We start from the raw sequence: 26965 nt of genomic DNA, 5'->3' as shown, positions 1-26965 counted from the left end.
AGGTCATATCTTCATTTATTTGAATCTTTTATTAGTTACTATAGTTTTCCTACTTTCTTTAAAAGATTAAAGTGTTCGTTGGAGTAGTAGACCTAAATATTCAGTACACACCCTTTGACATGAGCAACTTAATGAAAAATGAAAAATATGTAGGAGTGTAATTAGGCTTCCATGGTTAATTTTTTTCAAAGGTGACTGGTATGAGCAGGTTCCCAAGGCTATCTACAATTGCCAAACTGGTATTAGTTCTGCCGCACTGAAATGCTGATGCAGAGAGGGTTTTGGGGCTCAATAAAACCAAGACCAGGAACACTTTGTTTCTGAATGGAACTCTGTCATCCATCATGACTGGGGAAATGGCTGTGCTTTAAATGGGAGCCCCCAATATCAGTCATCAAGCATCAAAATCTGCCATAAACACTTACAACAAGACATACTTTTTTTTTTTTTGTTAAGACTTTGCATAGGCCTACCTAAAACAATTTATTTTCAAATATAGCAGAATATAGCAATTTCTTTGTTCTTTAAGTAGCTAGTTTATGGCGATGAGATACTGCAAGGGACCAGCCCCCCCCCCCCCCAAAAAACCCGAAAGAAACCCCGCCGCGCACACGGCCCGGCCCCTGCCCCGGCCCCTGCCCCGCCCGAATCTCACTCCAAGCAAACTTGAAAACTTGAGAGCCCTGACTGTGCCAGAGTGCTAACCTGGTGCCGCTAACAACAACCAAAGCTAAACCAGAGGCTAGTCAGAGAGTATGTAAAAGGGCTGTGCTGAAATCTGTAACTATTTGAGCTAACACCTCTCTGCTAGCTCAGCGCTAGGACTGACCATTTTTTTTTTTTTTTAATGAACTTTATTGAAAAAGGTGGTACATACAAACAATTATACATTGAACAGCAGACATGTGCTTCAATATTTCTGTATCTATGTATCAACAAAAATAAATAAATGATAAATAATTCTTTTTTTTTTATTTTTTAAACAATGTAAAGGACCTAGGACTGACCATGCCGTAAAGTGATGCCACATGCGTGACGTCACTCGGGATGCAATACTGACAATAAATGTGTATTTTAAACAAATCTAGTGAGTCTAAAAAATCAAACCAAGTGCCGTTTGAAAGGATAATTTATCCTGCCTTTAGGAAAATTAAAATGAAAAAATATAAAAAATTCTATCAAAAGCAATGGCTGCATCTAAGGTGGATTTCATAGTACCACCATAGAGTTCGGCGTGCTCTGCACTGCTTCGTTGGCGCCCCTAGAGTGCAGTACCACCCGGAAATAGCCGCCAGTTTTCCCTCTCCTCATAATAGAGACTCTCTGCTTCAAGCCAGAGCTCCTTCGCATAGGAGGAACGGTCTGCTTACGTAGCCAGGATCTAGCCAATCAGAACATTGTTTTCACGATGATTTCGGAGATCTTACAGTTAAACCAATGAGGTAATGTGGATATTAAAAATGGAACCGCCCCCTGAACGAACGAACAACAAAAATGGAGTTGTGAACTAAAAGCAAGCAAGCTACGCAGGGACGTTCAGCTACAGTTTATGTGTACCGTTTTGAGTGATAGTTTTTTTCATTTGATGACGGTGAAGAAATGTGATTATATAAAACGTATTTTGTGTTTTAATGCTGTCTTGAGAACCTGTTGAGCAGGTAAATAAACAGCTATTATTGGCTTCGACGAAGACAACAGGGCTTATTAGCTAGCTTGCTATCTGTTCATTTTCACTGTCACTGTCCAGCTGGTCATAAGACGAAGAACGCGACTTGGACAGAAATGGAGAAGGTTGGTTGACAGTTTGCTTTGCTATCAAGCGTTTAACTATCAGTTAAACCTGAATAGTCATATTTGTATAACTTACGTGATAGCAAGTAGGGCTTGGTTCGTGTTCTTTATGTGTTGTTAGCATATTTATTTGATGTTAGCTAACCAAGAGTGGTCTTTATTTGTACCATGAGTGTCAAAAGTTTTTTTTTTTTTTTTACCACCGAGTAGTAGTTTTTTTTTTTTCTTATTTTCCTGTTCTGTTCACAGAGAAATTTCCTGAAGGGATTACCCATCTACAACAAAAACAACTTCAGCAGGTTCCATGCAGACTCAGTATGTAAATCATCAGTAAGTGATCCTCTCTTCTCTGAATGCCAGAATGAAATCCTGTGGTCACATAATTTAATAGTTTGTGAAATTGTGAACATTTTTTTATAATCTTAGAGCCGTCGACCGTCTGTGTATCTTCCAACACGAGAATTTCCATCAGAGCAGAGTAAGTACATACCAAAATCCCTCAGTCTGTAGAGTTGTTACTCACTGTGGAAGCAGCTGCTCTCATTTGTGTACCTTTTATGTCGTGTCTCTCATGATCTAATTATTGACGTTGTTGTTTTATCCACAGTCATTGTCACAGAAAAGACAAACATCCTGTTACGATATCTACATCAGCAATGGGATAAAAAGGTAAAGGTTTTAAATGATGGGGAACATTAGAGGGGGAATCGAGTTCTAAATTGGCCATCTTTGACTGTAGATGTATTGTGCTCTGTTGTTTATTTCATTTCTCTTACTTCCCCAGAATGCGGCCAAGAAACGAGAACAGGAACAGCCAGAGTGGGAAAACACAGCACCTCCACGAAAAATTGCAAGAACAGACAGTCGGGAGCCGAATGAGGATTCATAAATTGTCATGTTGTTGACGCTCGGCTAGTAAAGACTGACCTGCTCAAACACAGATGCAAAATACATGTTTGCAAACCCAGGCTGTGGTGTTGAAGCACACAGTATTTGATATGTTTCTGACCATAGCTGGCACATTGGTCTTAATGCTTGACTTCAGATTTCCTCCTGAACCAAAACTGGTTTCACACAGCACTTCCTTTACTACCAAGAAACCACACCTCTTGCTTGAGTTGTTGTTTTGATAATACCATACATCTACCTCTAGTCCTCACTCCTTTTGGTTCTCATTTACTTCTGCTTAAGATTTTTTTGTTAATATGCAGGGTGTGAAGATCTTGCTTCTCTGCTACCATTTCTGAGTTTACAGTAGCATTTATTCATTGATTGTTTGAAATAAGCATGTTTTTTTTAGCATGCCATCATTTGTGGCTCCTACTCTACCAGGAATTTTCAGTTTAGGATTAAGTTATAGAGTAGTTATTTAACATCGTATTTTGGCTTATGTTTATGCGATTATTCTCATAAGGAAACAACATTATGATCCTGGTTTTGAATGAAAAATTGATTCGGGGCTTTATGCTGCATAAAAAGTCATGAAATGCTCAAGGAAATGCTTGGTTTTGTCTTGAGGAATAGCAATATATGGCCTTAAATGGAAGTGAGTGTGTTATACGTTGTTGATTGAGGAAAATGAATCGCTGTTGAGTTAGTGGATATTTGTTTGACACATTCAAGCCAATAGTTGTACCAAGGGATTCAAAATTCTTTTTGTATGGTGTGACTCCAAAATCAAACCTAAAAATTTGATGTTCAGTATTCTGAGACTTCAGTATCTGTATCTTTGTAATGCAATGTAATTACAGGTTTATTTAAAGCTGGTTTAGCCATACTAATAAGTTGGCTACTTGCTATATTTGAGGCAGTCCCATTAGCTTATAGGTCAATAATTTCAGTGATGTTGAGGGAATATGCATTTTGACCAACACACTTCTGACAGCAGTGTGTTTGCTGCATGTTAAGTGTCACCTCAGCATTATGCTCCACCATTTCGATTTGTTTTACAGTATTTATGTTGGGATTACGCTGGCACTTCTTCAGACGGCCATAATGTTATTCCACTTTGTTTAGCCAAGTCTGCCGTTGGGATAAAGGGGAGTTTGGTTGAAACCAACGAGTCCATGTGGTGAGGGTTGAATTCAAGCACCTTCAGAAAAATACTTCTCGCAAGTATTTTGCACAGTTGAAAATTCAGTCAGTTAATGTGCATTTGTCACAAACTGCCGTTCAAGATTAGAGTCTGTGTTTACTGTAGCTGATGCAAGCAAGAAGAAGAAAAGAAAAGCTGTATACATGTACATTTTTCAAGTGTGACTTACTGTTTTATTTTCCTTGCTCTAAATAGAACATTGTAATACTTTTACTTTTGTCACAAGAGTCAGTTTGAAAAGTGTTTCATTTGCTTTGACTTTATTGTATAAATGTTTTTTGTTGATTTAAATTCTTGTTCTGTACAGATTACACTATGACATACAGTAAACACTCACAGCAAACATTTATATTTCTTTGGGTGAATTTGAATAACAGTTCTTTCCCATTTACCACAGTTTCTGTGCAAACAAGTATGGATTAAGCAATAGTTTGGGACATAATTGGGAACTGTCTCCTGGAAAAAGGATCCTTAACAGTAGGGTGTTTATACAAGATTGTAAACTTTTAGAAGTTATGTAATTTGCCTAAAAATCGTGTTTTCATGTATGCTCTACATGGAGGAGACATATTCCAGCTAGCAGCATGGTCTCTCATTAAGCAGTTTTTACTCATCCTGTAAATTATCTCTTGATATACATTAATTCAAGTGACATTTATTTGCATCATAGTTTTACATTCACTAATTTATGTAGTAAAATAATTCATAGAAAATCAAAGTTTGGAAAAATAGACATTTTTTCATGGTCACAGTGAATTTATCTGACCTATTGCAGAAGAATACAATGGCTTCGAAAGTGCTTCAGTACTGAAAAAACACCATGAATTTGTCATGCACGCACATGACAACATGCATTCATTACTGGCATCAGAATGAGAAACAAACCTGGAATGGGAAGCTGTTGTTTCTGTCCTTTGATAAACGGACTGTGGTGCCAGACTTTGAAAGAAAGGTCAGTCACATCAATATCTGTTCTGGTGCTGTGGAAAACTAGGCAGTCATGCAGAATCCGAACCTTAAGCAAAGGTTATTGAAGGCCCATTCAAGGCATTACACTTACTGTACATTTTCTACATGGAAGTTAGAAGTGATAGATACAGGGTGACGCTTTGTGAGAAGGAAGTTGCATCAAAAGTGAGAGTATAACGCTTGCTGACCTTATGGATGCTCCTTGTTGCTAACAGGTTCTTCTACTCTGCAGGTGCACCATTGACTTAAGATGTTGCCTGGACATTTGTACATTGCTTTCCTTTTATAGGATTACATTGGTGGGGCTGATCATTTATAAAGATTTCGAGTGGGAGTTTTCTAAATGAGTCTGTTGTCTTGATTCTCCTTTATCAGACTCACTAGAAGGTAATTCCAGTGGGCTTGTGTTTAGGTCAGCCCGGCTGGGCTGAGCATGAGCAGCCTGGGGCAGTTGCTGTGTCCCATTTGCACACACCACTGTACCCTCAGACTTACTAAAACTGAAGAGTTTCCCAGGGCTGAATGTCCTGTTGGGGGACTGTGACCTCTCCTGACCACTAGGGGGAACTGAAGACAGCGTTGTTGATCCTGGCGTGGCTCCAGCTGCCACTGCTGGCTCTTTTTTCACCTCAGGGGACTTTAAGAACTTCAGAAATCCAGGGAGCTTTGCTTCCCCTCCAGTTGGGGACTGTGCTGGTGAGCGTGACGCACCAGAGGAGAACTTACCCTGCAGAGGAATGATATACTTTAACTTCATCACGTTATTGTTTCCCAGAAGAGAGCTGGGTCTCTTGGGCTTGTCCCCTGCCTTGGCCCCGTGTGCTTTGTCGTGGTGGTGCTGATGCTGGGCGTCTGACTTATGGTAGTCATTCTCCTGGCGGGCTTCAGCCTGAAGCTCAGCCTGTCGGTGAAGCTCCTCTTCTTCACGTCGCCGCCTGAGCTGCTGCTGGAAGTGCTGCTGGGCCTGCAGCTCATGCTTCTAAACAAAGATCCAGAAATGGAGAAACAAAGAGTCATGCAGACAGTGAAACAGAGAAACAGATTAAAGATCTGCTTTTGTAAGTGAATGAATATGCACACGATAGGGCAAAGGGTTCGCAGGACCAATACTTTTAGTAACATAAGGATTAAACAAAAAATGTGTGGGACATTTGCAGTGAATAATAAGACCCTTTTACAGCTGTGTAAACTGTAAATATCAGAATTCAATCATTTATATATCATTTACAACTTATATGTGGCTGAAAATAGAGAGACTGATGCAGATTCTATCAGCTGAAAAGACAGAAACCCACTGTGGGCTGCAGGGGTGAAGCGAGCAAGAGCAATGACCCGATAATCTCTACTTTCTTTGCAGCTACTTTTAAAGGCACAAATAAAAACACCCACAAACCATACAAATATGGAACATGACAGATTTTACTTTAATGCAGCTGAAGCATACTACCTGGTTTGAATGATAGGTTTATAATCTGCTGTATGAAGGTTTCACAACTCAACTGCCTCAGATCTCAGTGAAAATGCAAAAGACCGAAACCTCAAAGAAACTTTGAGCTCCGTGAAAAAAACATCCAGGGTGTTTAAATTCTGGGTGCTGTTGGTTGAAATACACTTTTACTATTGAACTGTAATCAGAGTAGCATGGCACATCCTCCTGCTGCAGTAACCTGTACCTTCTCTGAAAAAAAACTTGCATACTTTTATATTAATCAGTATTCTTGGTGCCTTGACAGACTTGCAAGTTTCTCAAGCCATGTGTACTCATGAACTCCCATATCATCAGAAATACAGAATGCTGTACTCATAACAAGCTGGTTGGTCTGTCTTCTCGTTATTCAAAAGGAGGACACAGAGTTAGTCATTTTCAGCATTAATTTAAATTTGATTAATCAGACTCCAGCAAAGTTTTCCACTTCAACCCATCCATCCTCAGTGAACTCAGGCCAGTGAATGTAGTAGAGCCTTTCGATCTTAAATATGTATATATATTCTTTTTGCATGATAAAGCTTTGACTGGCCTCTGTGTTAGAAACAATGCTTAATTCCCTGACAACGTTGATGTTTTCGATGCAAAGCTGTGATTTCACTGCAGAATCATCAGTGACTCTCTGTATCTTGTCCCTCGCATAGAGATTTCAACTAAAATATTTGAATCATATTATGCAATGCAGATGATGGAATCCCTAAAGTATTTGCAAGTTTATGAACAGAAACCGCGTTCTTACATTGTTAATCTATTTGCCCACATGGCCTTTCACTGAGTGATGAAGCTCTTCCTATATTTTTTTCTGAAAGATGCCGCCTGTCCAGGATGCTCTTTTTACACCCAATCATTTTTCTGACCTATTCCCAGTTAACCCAGTAAGCTGTGGGGTGTTTCACTAGGTGTTTTTTTCTTTTAAGGCGAGACACTACAGGTGAATAGGGTAATAATTTAAAATAATAAATATCACCATGAAACTTCCACAGTTGATTACTTATGCAAGTATGAAAAAAAATGTATTAAAAGTTTTAGAAATTTGTATGTTTAATTATGCAAATGAGGCATTATCTCATTAAATATGCGCACATTTGAATTATATTTCCGGAAGATAGATCTGAACATATGATAAAGCCAGATGCAAAATTCTTTTTTCATTTTGTTTACACACAAAATGAAAAGAAAATTACAGAGGGATTTCAGGATATCTGCTTTCATTTCCTAGGCAATCAAAATATACTGTCCATAGCCTAAAAAAACATCAATTTTCGCCAAATTTTTTTATTATAATGTCACATAAATCAGGCCAGGAATGTTTTATCAACAAATCCTTCTGTAAATATCTTCAGAATACTGCTAAGTGTATAACTGGAAAGTTTGGTGTTAGTAGGTGCTCCATAGGCTGAGATATTGATACTGGAAACATACAAAAAAATGATTTTGAGAAAACGGCATTTAAAGATTTAAATAGGGGAATTCATTTTGGTAAATTTGGACGAAACGTACTGCCGCGATTAAACAAAATGTGATGAAATAAACATTTTAATTTATGATTGAAATAACACATATTGAAGGAGTAGACTGGCCCAAAATCTAGAAATTGACCACTGCATGAAAAATCCCTGTTTTTGCCTGCCGTGTCTCGCCTTAACAGCTTTAGCTTTTAGTTTGAGCTGTCCCTATGATTTTTAAACGTATTGCTAATATGAAGTTCAAAATATCCATCCACCCGCTTAATCCAGTTTAGGGTTGCCAGAGCCTATCCCAGCTGTCATTGGGCGAGAGGCGAGAGGGCAGGTGCCAGTCCATCACAGGGTCACACAGAGACAAACAACCATGCACGCTCACGGCCAATTTAGAGTCACCAGTTAACCTAACATGCATGTTTCTGGACGGTGGGAGGAAGCCGGAGTACCCGGAGAGAACCCACGCATACATGGGGAGAACATGCAAACTCCACACAGAAAGGCCCCAGCCATACAACAAATGTGATAACATGTTGTCTCTAAACTATTTTCAACTGAATATAAGCCTTAATTGATGTGTAAATGATTATATTCTGATTGATTTACTTTTAAACGGCATCCCAGCTTTTATGGGTTTTATTTGTGCAGTTTAGCAGATGTGATACAACACAATACATATACTATAGAAATACAATACAAACTACCCAAAGTGTAGCCAACAACAAATCTGATGGTGGCAGAAGGTCTTTCAAGCTATGATACAGCTATACCTTGAAAGCTTCCCTTCGTCGGTACTCTAGCTTGGCCATCTCGTCTGCTACCCAGCCAGGGATATCAGGGATGGCAATATGGATGACGTACTTTAGGAGGATTGCAAAGTGCTGGAAACCACCAAGACCACAAAGGGACAAACTCAACACACACTTACATTGAAGCACAGTCACAATCTTTCATGTATCATACATTTTTTTCTGTTGATAGCCAGATGGATATGCAGTGTATCATACAGTACACACACCAACAATCCTTTGTGATTTGTGTTTTTTTACTGAACCATGAATTAAGGGTTCGGTTTCCATTCTGATCAATTCTAACAGCCTTCTCTAAAAAAAAGAAAAAAGAAAGAAAGAAAAACGTCTACATTTGTAGAAAAAAATCATAGTCTGCAGTGCATACCTCAAGTAAGACGATGGAGATGATGGTCATCTCGGGACTCAGCCAGGGAAACAGACGCTGGAGCTGCCCGCACTGACCAATCAGGTAACAGTTAACTATAATGGCTATTAAGCCCATGGCCTCCATTGCAGTCTGGTGTCGAGAGAAACAGAGCGAGAGACGGGGAGAAATTTACAAGCGATGCAGATGGTAGTTTGAAAGGCTTTTGTGACATTTTCTAAACAGCACTAGCAGACCTGCCATTGTCCAATGTTCTCCACCCTCTGGCCAAAGGGTCTCTGCAGGCCAGTGCAGAGCTTCAGGGCATCGCTACGTATCTCAATAATGTTGTTGATAAGAGCACACATGGCAGCCAGGGGAAACGCAGAGGAGAAGAGCACCACGTAGCCAAACTGAATGAACATCTCCTGGTAGTCCTGAAGTGTACCCTGTCGAGGGGAAATATCATGAATCAACATTATCATAGCAATATCTTTTCATGGATACACTTGTGAATATTCTTAACCCCTTTACGCCTGTATTTATATAGCTGTGTATAAAAAAATGTTTTGTGTGTGTTTTAGCCTTTAAGTAGATGATAAATAATGCTGAGATTATTAATTTCACTTTTGCACAAAAAATAAATAGAAATTATGGTATGTTGCAAATTCAGGCATCCTGGTCAATTTGGAGTCAATTTGGTATGTTTGGTATGTAATTTGGTATGTTGCTTATTTGGAACACCAGGCATAATGGTCAATAATAAGATAACAACAACACAGTAATATAACAGTGAAAAAACAATGTTTTTTTATTCACCCTTTTGTTTTAACATATTTATTTATATAAAGGTTCCTAGGTCCGTAGTGAATATGGACTAACCAGCATTGGGGGAATAAAGATGCTATCTCAGCTGGTTGATTGAGTCAAACGGTTTGTAGCATATATGCGACAATAGGCGTTAAGGGGTTAATTTAAAGCTATGAAATTATCCCCATGCTGTCATTGAATAGGTGAAGAGAAGCAAACAAAGTAAGAATTTCATTGCACGACTTTAACGTGTGTCTTTTATTGTGTATGTAACAATAAACTTCTTGAATCTTGCATATGGGTATACAGTCGAGAAAAGCTCTACCGAGCTCTAAGTAGACTTGCACGTCTTTAACCAATAAGGTCTTCACACAAGAAGGGCTGAACACGAGGCGCTTCAGCAGTCGTCTTAAGTGTTATAGATGGCTTTATCGTACACGTCTGCCTTCAGGTTTCATTCATTGTGCCTTACTGAGACCGTCCACCTTGACACAAACAAAGGTATAGCCCAGTAAAGGGAGCGACTTGGCAGTTCACAGCCCTGATTGTTTTTGGATGGCCCAACCAAGATAACAAGTGCTCACAATAATGGGTTTCAGATTAAACAAAACCAAGCCAAAATGCAGCGAAACTCAAAAAACCAAGTCCACCGTTACTGCTTCCATACCGATTAAAAAGGTAAGTAGCAGATAGTTGCTGCTAATCAAATGCACTTGATTAATCGGTCCTCAGCAAGTGGTGATAAGAAGCTTTGACAGTTTTCTGGTATTGAACATTCAGGTTTGTTTACACAATGTCCAGGAGGAAAGACATCAGCAATAATCTTAGAGAAGCAGTTGTTTCTGACTACCATTTTGGGTAGGGTCATAAAGTCATTTCTAAACTATTTGAAGTCTATTATTTCACAGAGAGAAAGATTATTTACAAGTGGACAACATTCAAGACTGATGTCAATCTTCCCAGGAGTGGACATCCCAGCAAGTTCACCCCATTGTCAGAGCTTGCAATATCCAAAAGAGCTATATCTCACACTTTATAGTTAGCAAGTTAAATGTTCATGGCCGTACTATTAGAAAAAGACATAACTGTGTATCTATTCTTGTTGTAAATGGTTGCCTTTACTATCTAAAAACAAAATGGCAGCACTGCTTAGGTTTGCAAAGCTGAATCTGAACAAACCACAAGACTTAGCGAACAATGTCCTTGTTCCATAAGACCAAGGTGAAGATGTTTGCCCATAATGCTCGGCAACACATTTGGTTTGATAATCTGCACCCCATAGCAACTGTCAAGCATGGCGGCGGTGGGCTGATGATTTGGGCTTGTAGTCACAGAGTCACTCCTCTGTATACTAAAGTATTATAGGGGAGGCCGTTTGTCCAAGCTAAAACCTGGCAGAAATAGGGTCATTGCAAGGTATTGCAGTGGCGCACTTAAAGTCCAGACCTTAAGCTGAAAGCCTTGATAAACTGAAGCAAGATTGTAAAGACGAGTGGGCCAAAACCCTCCACAGCAATGCGAGACACTGATAACTCCATAAAGAAAACAATGACCCCAAATTATTGCTACGAAAGGTTCTGCAGACCATTGAATCATGGGCTTTTCTTAGTTTTCCACACACTGCTTCTGCATTTTGCCTTAGTTTTCGTTAAACAAATAAAGACATAGTGTAATATGCTATGTGATGTTGTTAATCTAAAGTTATGTTTATCTATTTTTAAGACCTGGTAAGGACTATGTCTGGATATGTAAAACCTTCAAATTGAAAAAGTGTGTACTTCTTTTTTCCCATGACCATAGAGGATTGTCTGTTCATTTTGGTTTCCATCGTGGGTTTACCTCATATGTCTGCATACAGCTCTCAATCTCTGCCTGGGTCAGTGTTACTGTTTTGGGTTCTTTTGGTGGATCAATCCATGACTTCTTGTCAGCATTCCCCTCACTTACATTCTTCCTTCTCTGACACACAGAGTCAGATTCCTTTGGCGAGGACCCACTCGCATTCTCCTTTGTGTCCTGTCAAAGTACACATGAGACTGCAGTACTTTCTCTGGTAACAACTAATTATTCTGTCTGTTTGAAACATAGAGGAATGAAATGAATCTACCAAGACATTATTCAATATAATACCATTCATTTAACAACATGACATACAATAAGAATGAGACATTTTTGCTGGCTGATAAAGAACAAACTGACTGTTGGTGAGATTAACTCTTTTTGTGTGTAAACAAGCCCAGACCATTAACTGAAAGGATGGAGTACAAACAACTGAAATAAGCAGACCACATACTTGAGCTGTTGATTCACAATCACTGTCGTCATCACAACTATCAAAAATACTGGATGGATCCATCCCTTTTTCGACCAGTGTGGGGCTGTCCTCTCGGAAACTCTCATCCGCTCCCTGTGCTTCTGTGGCGACATCCTGGTAGTCCACCTTCTCTGTGAAGCTGACTTTCCGTTGCTTCATGGCGCAGTCGTTCATGTCCCACTCTTCCTCTGTCAGCCTAAAACCAGCTTTCAGATCACCTCTTCTCTTTGGCTCTGGGTCACAATTTGCAACCTGACCACCTGGGATTCCTCTGGGACCCAAAAAGGAATATGACGTCATTGAGGCTTGGGCCTTTCCCAGGGCTAGGCGGCCATACTTGAGCATGATGGCTTGGAGAAGCTCCCACAGCACCTTTGGAGTAAAGACACCCAACTTGTTTTGCTCATACAGATAAGGCTGGAGGACTTCTTTGATGTTCTGCAGGAACTGGCGGAAAATCAGTAGAGTAGCTAGCATCTGTAAAGAGAAGAGGAATTTCTGTTGTGCTCCGTTTATACGGAAGTGTAAAAAATGCACATTTGAATGAGTACATGGATTGAAACTTTTGACTGGTATAATATAAATAAAGTTAGTTAAAAAGTCGCCAGGGACTAACAGGTTCAGATAGGCCTTTTTTTTAAAGACGACAGAACAGTTGTCCACTTCACCTTCTTCACATTGTAGAGTCTTAGCCTATATTTGTGGACAGATGTAAATTGTGTTTCCCATTTTAATGCAGTACTGTCTAAGGGGTAACAGATCAGTCTATAAGTTTCAACATTATTTTGGTGCCATCTGACTATTCAATTCAGTATTTAGTCGTAATGACTTGCATATCATTTCATTCTATTTTTCAAATGTTTTCAAGTTATTACCTCTTTCAGTCGCTCCATGTCCTTAAGGTAGAAACCAATGTAGAAAAGGCTAAGGTACGAATTGATGAATTCAAACTATAAGGCAACCAGAAAAACTCATGATAAAATATCTGTATTCAGCCCCATTATGAAGATATCAGCAGAAGTAGTATGACTTACAAAAACCATCTTTATGATGAGATTGTTCTCATAGGCACTCTGAAGTCTATAGTTCTCTGAATGAAGAAACAGAAATATGGAAAGCATTACACAATGTGCTGCTGCTGGACACTTAAAGTATGCTCCTTAAATGCCTCATCGAGGTCTAATAAACTGCTGCCATCTTCAGTTTACAATAAGGCAATGAAGATTCTTTTTATATTCTTTTAGAGCAGCTCTTTTTTATATCTTATATACTGTATATAAGATAATAGGTCTCTAAGTTGCCCAAAATATTGAATTTTGTGTCTCCTACCCATGTCATTGAGCCAATAGGCAATCTTCTTATATACTTCATCACATACAGTCACAGTAATGGCCAGAAGAATCTTAGGGATGAATCGTGTAACACCAGGTAGGTCCTGAATCTCCATTACCACTTCCTGCAAGGAGAATTAGAAGCATGATACATTTTTAATAAGTTTAAGAAGAAAGTCTTTTCATGTTTCCATTCTCATGGCTATTTTTAAAAAGGTTGTTAAATGTGTCTGAATATGCAAGAGGTAAGTCTGAATGCAGTCTATCTAACCTCTTTAAAAAATAATTAGTATTTTTATTCCATGTTATTTCTGTTTCCCTGTTTAGCTGTGTTTTTCTTTAAGTTATTATCCACTTTTCCTCTATACAATTTCCATTTCTCCTCCTATAACTTGCACACTGAGTCCTCAGGTCCAAACCTGCAGCTCCAGGCAAAGGAGCATAGCAAGGAAGACAAAACAGAGACAGAGGAGGCAGATGGGCAGGCTGACCAGCCATCTGAACAGAGCTCTCTTCCAGGGAGGGTAGTAGAACTCCTCAAAGCCAGTTATGGGACTGCAGCGCTTCACTCCCTGCAGAGATAACACAAGAGGACTAAGACAGGGCAGGAGGAGCATTAAGTTAAATTAGATATGTTTTTCTTACTGCAGTAAATGGAATGCAGTATTTGTGCAAATATGCTCCATAATGACTGTTTTCTTGATTGTTTTGTGGACATATTCTCTGCCTATCATAAAAGCATTTTGCAAAGTTGGGCAATCTTTACTAATTTCAACATGGACTGCCAAGAATTCTAAATGTCTGAAAAGAAATCACAAGTTACATGCCCGAATAGAGCTTTATTTGAATTCTTATTATCTGAACTCTCGACTCCTATTTGCCTGCTATACTGTAGAAGGTCTGATGTTTTAAGAAAGTGAATTTCCCTGCTGTGGGCCTAATAAAGGTTTATCTTTTTTAATGTTGTTGTCAGAAACTGTACAACAATTTGTAGAAGTTCCTCCCCAAAAAGCAACTACACCCAACATGGGGCTCAAACCCACAACCCTGAGATTAAAAGCCTCATGCGCTACCAATTGAGCTAGCCTGGCTTGCTGTCATCCACCTGCACATGCTGATTTAAAGACTTCACCCCAACCCATCCCTCACATTTCCTGTTCATTCTTCACCACAGGATGCAGCAAGAAAGATGCTGCCCTCCCCCACTTGTCTGAGAAAACAGACATACTGATCACTACCTGAAAACAGTAGACACTGCGCTGTTACAAGACTTTAGACTGGTGTGATCTGGTGGAGTTAAGCTAATGCTGATAACCAGACAATAGCAACAATCCTCACCCTGAACTGAGGCCTGGGCTCCTCCAAGGACTCAGCAGGGGTATCCAAAGTGCCCCACCTGTAAGCCAGCTCTGCCTCTCGCCTCTTCCAGCGCTCCAGAAACAAAGTTGCCCACACAACATTGAATAGGGCAAAAACCACACAGCAGATATCCTGACTGGTCTGTGCAGGAATTAGATATTAAAATTAGACAATAAAAGATAATCACATTACAGAATTTTTGAAAATATGATTATGGAAAGAAGTATTTAAAGTACCTGATCAGCCTCTGCTAGTATCCAGAGCAGGAAGCCGATAACAGCAGGGTAGAGCATAGAGTTAGTGTAGAAACCCAACCAGGCGAAGTACATCCCAATCTTCACTCCAAAGTAGTCACAGATATCATCTAAGAAGTATATACATTTTAAATTTATTTTGAGGCTTCGCTGAGAAGAAAAAGTTCATAATTCATAGTAAGAAGACATTGGAACACTGGAATGATCCACGATGTCAGCTGATGTTATTTAGTTTGATTTAGTTGTACTGCCATTCTAAGTTTTCTTCGAAATAACTTCAATGATTATTTCATAAAGTGAGATTTTAGAATTTCCTACCAAGAGGTTGCCTTTCACATACAGCCTGGACCCAAGATGTCATCAGCTGGTTAAGTATCCTCTGCTCATGAAGAGGAAACATCTGACTGATCACCCCCCGAGCAAACAGCTCTGGAACTAAAGAGGACACAGCCTTAGATTTCCACTAACATTTGGCTCATGTTGGTCAAAAAAGAAACAGCCATTTTTCCCCTGCAAAGCAGAATTTTAAAAATCATACGCTCAAAGATCAAAATTAAAACTCGGGCAGGAGGTTTCCTGATGAAAAGATGTTTTTTTTTAGTTATTCTTTGATGTTTTTTTTTTAGTTATTCTATTTAATTTTTCTCCTCATTCCAACAGACGAAACAAACAAGGTTTTAAAAAGCAGCTAGGCTTTTTCAAAGACATTTCAGAAGATTGCTTTTTTTAAGAAATGTCAGACAGTCTTAAAAAGATACTCATGAAAAATACAACAGCGTACTGATTGGCTGCCCCTCCAGGAAGTGGATGTTGTGAAGCACCTCCCCCTGTTTGGCACGCAGGTTGTCCAGCCAATATTTAATGATGCTCTGGCGCTCCTGAATACAATTATAAATGCAAGAGGATAAATAATAACACATGAGTTGGAAAGTATGCTTTATTTTATGGAACACATTCAATGAACAGATATTCTCTAGCACCTTCCAGAATGATGGCCTATTTAACATTCCCACCATACACAAACACTGACATACAGCGTAACAGTTTTGACTTCTAACCTGTGAGGTAAAAAAGCAGAGCTCGCTCTCTATGTTCTCATAGATGTTGTCCTCCTCGCAGGAAAACCGCCGCATCCCACCACCAAACTGTGGTTTGATAGGCTTGTACATGCCCATCTGCTCCGCTCCTCGCAGTAAGCTGTTGGTGTGCAGAGAAGTTAAATGAACAGCACAATCTAACCAACTGGAGCACTAACCCTCTGCAGACGCTGGACTGCAGATGTTTGACATTACATCAAACATTACATTAAGAGGCTTTACACAACAAATTGTGACAAATGGAATTGTGATTGGAAGATAATTCTCAGTTTAGGTTTTACATGTCGGGAGAATTTTATTACATACAGTATATACTTATTTATTAATTTACACATTTTTTAAAAACTCATTTCATTTCTTGCAAAGAGTTAGATTCAGTGGTCAATACGATACTGATGTGTGTGCAATAGTTTAGCTTAGCAAGATGGAAAACAAGGGGAAACAAGTTGCCTGATTCTGCCTGGTAATAGAAATATGTTCACCAGTATATTTGAATCTAACTCTCATGCCTTACCTTGTTTGTTGACTCTGTAGAAAAATAGACAAGTACAAACAATAGTGTGACTTCCTATTGTTTTATATAACTAAGTAATTGCCCTGCATATCAGTTTTTTTTTCTTGTTATAATTAGTGACCTATGGAATTGGGATCCCATCACAGGACCCAAAGCAAATCGACAAATCTTACAGGAGCCGTTGGTCAAATGATCAACTGCGAATGCTGCATTGAGATGTCAGCAGACTCAACCTTGTACATCCCAATAGTTTGTAGCCTTTATTTATTGTTGTTGCATTTTGTTTGCTATAAATAATGGCACATATGTTAGACGATTCGAGCATCCGGTCATTGGGAATGGGATCCCACATGACCGGATGCAAATCTTATGAGAGAAAGAAAGACAAATGCTGCGGATGTGGGTGATAATGGTCAGAAATCCAGCTGGGGCAGGCAGAAGCAGGATTGGGGGAATAGTCAAGTGCAAGGCCCTTCTATGGAGGTTCTTTTCAGTATTTTTTTCTTATAGCTGTGTCAACTTTACACACTGCTTCCAGTTTTTAAGAGAATCAATCCTAGTCCCTAACCTCACAGTAATAATGCAGGGATCTGTTTCTAGTCAGATAATCTCACTGAACAAATACGCATAGCATTAGAATTTAAAATTCTTCTCCTCACATATAAAGCTTTTAATGACTAAGCTCCATTATATCTTAAATATCTCAAAGTTAGATATTTTTCCAACAGAGCACTTCTCTCTCAGACTGCTGCTTTACTTGTGGTTCCCAGAGTTTCGAAAAGTACATATGACATTATTGTTGTCATTAATTTGTATTTCTCTTTCTCAGCAGGTATGCCTGCCCTAATATTATGGTGCTTATTGACCCATCTTTCCAATCCTCTCAACCCCAAGATCGTGAGGCAGAGTGAATATTCATTTGATTTGATTATGACTGTATTAGAATTAATTGGATTGTAATTGGCTTGAATTGGACTGTATCTTTAAAGTGCCTTGAGGTGACATTTGTTGTGATTTGGTGCTATATAAATACAATTTAATTTAATTTGATTTAACTTGTTGGATTGCCTCTCCTCACCCCCACTAGTGATGTCGCTGCAATCAATGTATGAGCAGTCACATATTTGTCTAAAATGGCAAAATGGTGGCAAAAAAAACACTCTTCACAAAAACAGCAATGCAAGTACAAACACACAATCAGAGTGTGAGTCTTACTTTTCAAATGTTGTTGTGATGAAAAAGGCGTGTGTCTGGGTGTGTTTATGCTGCCGGACCTGGATGCTTACTTGTGGGATTCCAACCCGAATCTGATTCAGGAGCCACAGCAGAGTGTGGTCATCTATTGTATCTAAGGGAAGTAAAAATACTTTAATTTCAAGTGCAAAGTCATGCTTTTAATTATTAATACTGATATTGAATATGAGCAGTGAAAAACATATTTCAAAGAAAACATTTCTTTGTCTATATTCACCTGAATTCTGTGCACATTTGCAAGGAGATAGGAAATAATAAGTTTGCCACAACCTGAGCAGATGGAACCAAAGCCATTGTTCACAGCCCTGACATGAGCAACATGATCCATGGAGGTGGTGGTGACAGTTAAAGGTCAGTCCAATTAGGTTCAGGTATAGGTTTAACTATATATATATATATATATATATATATATATATATATATATATATATATATATATATATATATATATGAAATACTTTTCAATAGATCAAAAAGAAATAATAGTAACCCAGCATTGTTTACAGTTTCATTCCAGCTGTTCAAGCTGAGTGTATGCAGAACATGGTGTCTTTAAGTAACTTTTCACACTAATTAACCCATACTACAAGTAAAAGTGAAAACACAGTTCATCTTCAACAGTACTGGAATTTTGGGTGTTTACCAAGTATTTAAAAGCACAGAGGCAGCAATGTTGTAAAAGATTAAAGGGAAATATAAAGATAAGTAACTTATTTCTGCAGTTTTCTTGGGGAAAAAAAACATATATTTACATTAAGCTACCAACCAGTAACAGATATTTAAAATGCATTCTATCTCATGTTTAACCTTTAAAGCAAATAACACCCAGAGGGAAATTATAAAATGATTTGCAGAGATAAGGCTGCTCTCAGTGGGGTAAATTATCACCGACACTCGGTCACCTTAAAGGGGAATTTGAAGCGCAATCCCATTGCTAGAGGTTGTCAAATACTGACAGTAGGACACAGAATGGTGGAAATCGGCGCTCCCTGTGAAGCCATTGCGCTGTTTGCGCAGCCTGTCATGCTAGCCAACTACGTGGTGGCTAAGGGGCAAGTGCTAAACCTTCCACGTAAAACAACAACTTGCACACTGCAGAAACGTCACACCACTTTATAAACCATCCGACAATAAAGTCACAAGCCTTACCATCAAAACCATATGCATGGTTCTCACATTACTGGCATGGGGACGTTACAAAACAACTTTATAAACAGCATGTCACTTACCGGTTGTCGGTATGCGCGCGCATGTGAAAGCCCAAAAGAGTCAATGGACAATACTCCCATATACAAAACAATTATTTTCTCTAGAAAAACTGCGTTCAAGTATTTAAAACATTACAACAATATTACTGGGCATGTATTGTTGTAATGTTTTAAATACTTAAACGCAGTTTTTCTAGAGAAGATAATTGCTTTGTATTTGGGAGTATCGTCCATTGACTCTTTTGGGCTTTCACATGCGCGCGCATACCAACAACCAGTAAGTGACATGCTGTTTATAACTTTGTAACGTCCCCATGCCAGTAATGTGAGAACCATGCATATGGTTTTAATGGTAAGGCTTGTGACTTTATTGTCGGATGGTTTATAAAGTGGTGTGACGTTTCTGCAGTGTGCAAGTTGTTGTTTTACGTGGAAGGTTTAGCACTTGCCCCTTAGCCACCACGTAGTTGGCTAGCATGACAGGCTGCGCAAACAGTGCAATCGCCGCACAGGGAGCGCCGATTTGCACCAGTCTGTGTCCTACTGTCAGTATTTGACAACCTCTAGCAATGGGATTGCGCTTCAAATGCCCCGGAGTTCCCCTTTAATACCCAACAAGGCTGTAATAAGTACACTCTGTTCTGTTTACTTAAATGATAACATTGTATGGATGTGATTTTTTTTACCCCTCCACTACAATCTTTTGTAACGGGTGTATTTACGACTATATATAGCATATATAGTTCAATCTTTAGGCTAATAGCCCACACACAGTCTCTGGGTCTCAGGCTAGAGGAACTCCTTACGAGAACTCCATCTCAGCCTCCTCCTCATTGGAGGCTGAGTCGTCTCCCCCAGAGGATGACCCCTCCTCTTCTTCCTCGTTGTCGGACACCTCGGATGATGGGGAGGACAGAGGTTCTGGAGGAGAGGCGCGGATGACCCGCGCATCCAGGATGTGACGAGCCGTGAGCCATGACCTCTCCTCAGGACCATGTCCCTCCCAGTCGACGAGGTACTGGAGACCCCTCCAGTGGTTGTGGTAGCGCAGCAGGTGGCGAACCGTGAAAGCAGTGCCCCTGTCAATGATCTGGGGAGGTGGTGGTGGCTGAGAAGTGGGCATCAACGGGCTCTCTCGAACCGGCTTGTCCTTTGAGACTTGGAAGGTTGGGTGGATCTGCATGGCGCAGGGCAGCGCGAGTCTATAACCGCTGCAGGGTTGACAACCTTCTCAATGACAAACAACCCGATGAACTTGGTGGCCAACTTCTTGGACGTTTCCCTCAGTGGAAGGTCCTGGGTCAAGAGACACACCTTATGGTGTGCCCACCAGTGGGGGCTCAGGAACAATGGTGGTTGGAGGCTGTCGAGCACTGGTCTGTGGCTAATAGGAGAGCGGCCCTGGCCTGGGTCCATGTCTGTCGGATGAAGGCCTCGACAGACAGGCTTTCTTCTCCAAAGCTTGGAACAGCAGTGGCTGGAAGCCATGGTCACACTGGAATTGGAAGAGTACTGTGGCAGAGCTGGGGTACCGTGCACCATCGGGTGTTGTGGGCATATTCTACCCACAGCAGCTACTTGGACCAAGTTGAGGGATGTTTAGACGACATGCAGTGGAGCGCTGTCTCCATTTCTTGATTCATCCTCTCTGACTGGCCATTGGACAGGGGATGACAACCAGAGGACAGGCTTGTGGTGGCTCCGATGAGGCAGCAGAACTCCCCCCAAAGTACAGAGGTGAACTGGAGACCCTGCCTCAGGCTCATGAGTCCTCCCACCGGCATCGGGGCCCATGGAAACAAGTTTGAAAACTTTCACGAAGCTCCGCCGAGAAAGCCTGGAAGGAGGAGCAGGTTGGTGTGCCCCTCTCCCATTCTGCTGTTCCCCACAGGCGTGCTCTGCCAATAAGATGGTTGATGGCAAAGACGACCCTCGCCACCAGCGAAGGTGTGGGGCTAGAGCAGTGCTTGGTGGAAAACCGGGAGCTGGAGCATGGGGAGTTGGGGTGGAGGCAGGAGCGGCCTGTTGCGACATGGTGGCCACCAGCTGTTGGACCTGGGTGACTAGTGAGGTTAGCGCCTGTTCCAAGACTGACTGCAGAGCCTCCACTGCGTTGGAGGCTAGCTGTGTCTCGTATTGCTGAAGCACTCCCTCCACTCGGAGGGACCCGAACAGTTCAGTTCTTTAACAGCCCGGAGTAAAGGGAAGAGCCTTACGGGAACGAGGTAGCCGAGGCGAGGTGCCCAGAGCCAGAAGAGCCAGCCAATGGTGCAGAAGTGCCGATGAGGAGCGAGCAGCAGAGGAACCGGGGCCCAGGCGGAGGAGTTGAAGCCAAGAGAACAGACAGACGCCAGAGACGGTGAGGCAGAGCACGTGGTCAGGGACAGAACGCAGGTAAGTTCACTGAGAGGCAGGCGAGGCAGGCGAGGCAGGAAGGTCGGAGGTAGTGATGTGGTGTTTGAAGCGAGGCCTCGGAGCATGTGTCGAGCAAAAAGGGGCGAGCCAGATGAAGCGTTGGTTCGAGGCTTGTATCGTTTCCATAAAAATCACGTGACTGATGACAAACGAGGCCTCGGATTCAGTGTACACGTCACTGATTCATTTTGAGCGTCACTATCGCATAAAAAGGGTTTGAACCTTGCGGCACTTCAAGGGTTTTGAGTTGGCGTTTGGTATTGGTGAGAGGTAGAGTGTGCGTTGGTTGTATCAGAGTTAGTGGTTAAGTTCAGTTATTATATCAGTCATATCATCTTTTATTATTATTATACTGCATTAGAATATATCGTAATTGTGTTAGAATAGTTATATAGGATATGAACCCTCGTTTTTCGCGGGGGTTACGTTCCAAAAAGAACCCGTGATAGGCGAAATCCGTGAAGTAGTAACCTTTATTTTTTTTTTTTTTACAAATAACTACTGTAGGCCTACTGTAAAATAATAATTTTAATCGTCAATACGAACTGAAGGCTTCAAATTGCGGAGATCAGCACCGCGACCCGAGTCATTGGATTAGAACGGGAGAAAATGAAAAATGATTATGAAAAAAAAATACAAAAAGGCTACAGTAGGACAAATACTGACTCGCGTGTATTTCACTGCTCTTCTGACTGAGCCGCTGCATCCTGACTCAGCGTTTTTTTTCTTCTAAAGCCCGCGGTGCAGGTGTGTTTTTTCGAGAGAAGAACATAGTTATCGGTAGTTGTTGTCGCTCTTTTTTCTTCTCGGCATATTAAACCGCAACGTTATTGACACACATTTTTTAAAATAAAAACCAATAACTTATATTTGTCTTGTTGCCCATACTGCTCTGTTACAGTTTATTCCTGACTCCCGGTCCCATAAGCACTTTCATACTCCCATTTCCATAAGCACTGTAGTCAGTGTACATCATTGATATATTTCATTTGAGTGATCAACACCATAGCACTCAATAATACTTCCATATATGCAGTTTTCACACATTTATTTTCATTGAGACACAGTGACAACAATTGTTTATTTTATATTGCAGGATGCTCGAACTCAGGGTTAATTTAGTCTGTCATATATTCCTTTTGCACAGCAGGTGTCACTAGAGAGACCGTTTCAATGAGGCTTCGGGTAATGAACCTTTTGGCGAACCTTTGGGCTGGAAAGCCTCATTGGTTCACAAAGCCTCATTTTGCCATCACTAGTCGGAGGCAGGCGAGGCAGGAAGGTCGGAGGCAGGCAGGGTCGGCAACAAAAGATCAGGTAGGTAAAGACAGCCTTTACCTAGAAAGTCTCGCATGGATGCAGTAGAACAATCTGGCAAGGGTGAGAGTGCTGGAGAAGCTTATATGCATGGCTGATTGGGAATGAGCTGCAGCTGAGCTTGCAGGTGAGTGTAGTTGGGCTGATTAAGGAGGAGTGGCTGGCAGATAGAGTGGAGCAGAGGCAGGGAGAATGGAAATTTACCAAGGCAGAGGGATAGGAGGGGCATGAAACTGTGACATCTTTATAATTCACATTTTCTGCCCAAAAATGCAGGTTCATTAAAAGTACTGTAGAAATAGCTAATCTGTAGATGCAGGCACTGTGAATGGTTAGCTAATTGTTTCAAAAGACTGTTTTAAGTTGTAAGCACATGGACACCCTTGCTGTCCAGCCATCAAAGATATTTAATGTGCACTGTTCTCTCTACAGCAAGACCTTCACCATATGACAAACAAGAGAGGACATGTCAGACCATACTCTACCTGGGAATGTCATCAGGATATCACAGTTATCGGTGGGAACCATCTTTAACCAGGACTTGCGAGACATGATATAGTGTCGGGCCAGCAGAAGTCGCTTCCCAAACAATTTATCTAAGAGGAAAAAGAAGAAAAAATGTGGAAAGAAGATGAGACTGAGTTTGACAGTGATATATCAAGTTTACAGATAAAGAGGGCTGTAATCAAGTGTCTGTGTGTGTGAGAGAGAACGAGAGAGACAGACAGATGGTGATGGTTTCTCGTCATTACTATTATGATTACTGATGACTGGATTAGTATCACTCTGCTACTCATCATTCAGTGGGGTTACACGGTACTGTAAAAATCAGATTAAGGGCTAAATTACAATTAGTCTGAGTTATTAAGTTCATGTATACACCTTAATCTGACGAGAAATTGAATCGGATCGGGTTACTCGTGATCGGATTAAGACCCCGGGATAACTCGGCTGAAAGTCACACTAAACGTGCTTGTAGACGGGTGAAGTACGTGGTAAATACCAGCAGTCATTAACAAACTACCTTTACAAGTCTGTCTACCATCAAACATGCAAAGCAGCAGGCCTCAGTTTACTCAGCAGTGTTATAACTAGAGCAGAATTATTACTACACACTGAGTGAGGTCATCATTTTTCCTTCCCCTTCTTCACCACATCGGTTCTCATTGGCTAACACTTTGACTCGTGCTGGCACAAAAGCTACTGACTGACCGATCACTGATTCACGCTGGGACACTTTCTTAGCTCATGTGTGCTGCAGCAGAATGATCAAATCCCCTGCTTTTAGCATGTATTATCCCTCTCACTGAGAACCATCTGTGCTGCTGTCATCTCTGTTTTAGACCTATAGCTATAAACCTTTACCTACGTAAATCACAAGATGGAAAACTGATCAAACAGAGTCTTTGTTGGCCTGTTATATTCAGTGGTGCAGCATAGCGTCTATTTATCCAGGGAGATCATACGCATAAATCCCTCAGCAATTCTGCAGAATGCACTCAGTGTTTGACATTGACATAATGATGCAATCCAAGCCAAAGCTCTGGCACATTCCTGCATCTTCTCTGTCCTACATGCAGCTTCACAACCCCTTAGAGTAATAGTCTCTCTGAGTTTCAGTCAAACAACTGCCCAAGTTGTGTAAAGTTAAAGTTACACACGAGACATGTAGATGTATCAGACATGCGGATCGCTCTTCCAGGCAGCGGTAATTTACCTTTCAATCCTTGCTTTTGTGTTGAAGAACGTGAGTAGCCTCGTGGACTGGGAGACTGTTACTGCAACATGTTTTTTTAGCTTTATCATAAGAGATACAAAACTTTATTGTCTGATTTAATTACACTTTCGCTGGTGTGGTGGTTGTGGTTCATCTGGTACTATCCTCAGTATGCGCACAAGTAGGACGCAGGCAGCGATGAACTGCCAGTTTTTCAACAGTCAGACTACAGAAATAAGGAGAAACCGATATTCTGCTGTGGCTTTGATGGTCAAACTGATGTGGCAATCAGCAAAATAATCATTCATGTGCATCCTAGATAAAAGAGCTTTATATCATGGAATCTTTTTCAAGCAGACTTAAACAAGTCAACACCAGGCAACAGCATCGAACTGGGAGACTGCACACTTCAAACTGCTATTAGATGTTGAAAGCATTGCTGGCACATGCCACAGTGATGCAGGGAAATCCAGCTGTGAACACAGATCAATGTTGGCCCTTTTATTGAAAATGATGTTTACATTTCATTTATCAATCCATTTAATGTGAATAATAGTAATTGCATACATCAGCACAATATTTGCAGAGAGAAATGAATACAGTGAGGATACTGGTCAGAGGGTCATTATCCTGTCTTTACCAGACATACTGCTTGGATAATTAAAAAAATTAACTAATTCAGGAGATGAATAAGAATCTAAGAACAAGTGAAATAAGCTCTCTGGAAGATAACAGAAACCAAAACATAAATCATAAACCCTGACTAAGCCTTATGATACAATTCTAGAAACGGCCATCACACCGGTAATTTTTTCTGTCCTCATGCATAGACCTGGGACAAACAGAGCCAGCCTTCAACATCCTTTTTCACTGTTCAAAGTACAGCAGAGCCCATCGGGACAATGTCTCATGTCTCCAACATGCACCTGTGACTGTCCCCGGGCCTATCTGAGTCGTAATGCGCACTGTGTAGCAACAGAAGGGGAGGCAAGTCTAAATCAAAACACTTTCACAGATGACTGACTTTAGTCTGGTCCAAGTCTTTCAACCAAGTGTATAAGCGTCCCAGCCTGCTGCATATTGCCCATGCACAGTGGCCTGTAATCTCCATTATCCTGATTGTTTTTGACAAAAAAAAAACAAAAAAAACCCCAAAACACCCAGCTTCCTCTGATCTTCAGAGCACATAACACCGTTTTCCCCATGAGACTCACCGAGCACACCAGATGGTGTTGAGGACGTTTGCTGATGCTGGCGCTTATCGGAGCGGTCCTGCTGCTCGCTTGGCACCGTCCTCTCCATCCTCTTCCCTGCCCCGTCTCTTCCGTCGACGTCGGCGGTGCTGCTGCTGCCGCCGTCTACAGCAGCGTCGGCATCAGCTGCTGCGATGCCCGCCGCTGCATGCTGCTGCACGAAATCCAGCTCCAGCTGATCAGCTGATGAGGGAAGATCTCAGGGAACGGAGGACTCAGCTGTTAGTGCATGGCCGTTGAGCGCAAATAGAGCATTTCTGGTGTGTCTAACAGTTAAGGGGAGAGGCAGAGAGGAGGAACGCGATCATGGCATCTACACGTTATGCGCACCGGTCGTGACTGAGTGACGACAGAGTTGAGGGGATCACCGAGCTACAGGTCCACCAGGGAAACGCTTTTATGGCTGCTGTGTGTGCTATATGTATATGTGATTCTTCACTAAATGTGACCGCACTATGGAAGTTTTTCTGTGCCATCAGTTTGAATACGAATTTCTAATATTGAATTTTTACAGCATCAAAATCAGACTTTGAATTTGAAAAGCCAACAGTGTAAAAAAATTCAACATCTAAAAAAAAATTCAGTGTAAAAAAATTCAACTTCAAAAAATTCAATGGAAAAAATTTCTAAAAACAAAAATCAGTGTAAAAAAATTCAACATCTAAAAAAAATTCAGTGGAAAAAGAACCAGACTTGACATCCGGGTAAACAGGGAGAAGCAATCGATCCCTGTCTCAACTCATCCAACGGCAGCCAATCAAGTTACGCTCCATTGGACAGATCAGCCATGTCCACCAACGCGGGTGATGGTGCTTCGGTGAGTGAGTTTACTTTATTTGCCATTTGTGTTAGTAAAATTGAGTAATAGATATATCTATTGATCTCTGAGCTGCTCCATCCGTATGCTCCTACCCGGTACCTCAGGTCAGCTGATCAGCTGCTGCTGGAGGTACCGAGGGCTAAACGGAAGCTCAGAGGAGACAGAGCCTTTTCTGCTGCCGGTCCGAAACTGTGGAATGACCTCCCATTTTATATCAGACAAGCCCCTTCACTGCCCATTTTTAAAACTCATCTTAAAACCCATTTTTATTCCCTGGCTTTTAACGCAGCATGAGACTCTGTTTCTTTTATTGTTTTTATTATTTTAATATTGTTGTTTTTACATT

At 40.9% G+C, this 26965-nt stretch overlaps 2 protein-coding genes across 5 annotated transcripts; one reads left to right on the top strand and one right to left on the bottom strand.

Moving 5' to 3' along the window:
* The first annotated feature begins 1310 nt into the window (after nucleotides 1–1310).
* Nucleotides 1311–5202, top strand: LOC142399465 (DET1- and DDB1-associated protein 1-like). Its single transcript, XM_075484162.1, has 5 exons — nucleotides 1311–1791; nucleotides 2041–2121; nucleotides 2218–2269; nucleotides 2399–2460; nucleotides 2576–5202. Exons 1-5 carry the CDS (start codon nucleotides 1783–1785, stop codon nucleotides 2678–2680), a joined length of 309 nt encoding a protein of 102 aa, XP_075340277.1. The 5' UTR covers nucleotides 1311–1782; the 3' UTR covers nucleotides 2681–5202.
* ano8a (anoctamin 8a) lies at nucleotides 4033–26180 on the bottom strand. Of its 4 annotated transcripts, none has more exons than XM_075484159.1 (18): nucleotides 25761–26178; nucleotides 23315–23425; nucleotides 17851–17983; nucleotides 16083–16221; nucleotides 15806–15902; nucleotides 15343–15459; nucleotides 15007–15134; nucleotides 14750–14911; nucleotides 13831–13983; nucleotides 13410–13536; nucleotides 13115–13170; nucleotides 12956–13030; nucleotides 12060–12557; nucleotides 11606–11782; nucleotides 9214–9393; nucleotides 8978–9109; nucleotides 8572–8682; nucleotides 4033–5834 (listed from the first exon to the last, which is right to left on the bottom strand). In XM_075484159.1, the coding sequence occupies exons 1-18, from the start codon at nucleotides 25846–25848 to the stop codon at nucleotides 5169–5171; spliced, it is 3150 nt and encodes a 1049-aa protein (XP_075340274.1). In that variant the 5' UTR covers nucleotides 25849–26178; the 3' UTR covers nucleotides 4033–5168. The 4 variants fall into 4 exon arrangements, with proteins under 4 accessions (XP_075340274.1, XP_075340273.1, XP_075340275.1 ...); XM_075484158.1 differs by having other exon boundaries at nucleotides 9214–9405; nucleotides 25761–26177; XM_075484160.1 differs by having other exon boundaries at nucleotides 9214–9405; nucleotides 13903–13983; nucleotides 25761–26177.
* Between the last annotated feature and the right edge of the window lie 785 nt (nucleotides 26181–26965).

The sequence above is a fragment of the Odontesthes bonariensis genome, chromosome 14, assembly GCF_027942865.1.
Source record: "Odontesthes bonariensis isolate fOdoBon6 chromosome 14, fOdoBon6.hap1, whole genome shotgun sequence".
NCBI lineage: Eukaryota > Metazoa > Chordata > Actinopteri > Atheriniformes > Atherinopsidae > Odontesthes > Odontesthes bonariensis.
The sequence above is the reverse complement of the archived record's forward strand: the minus strand, read 5'-3'. Positions and strand labels throughout refer to the sequence as shown.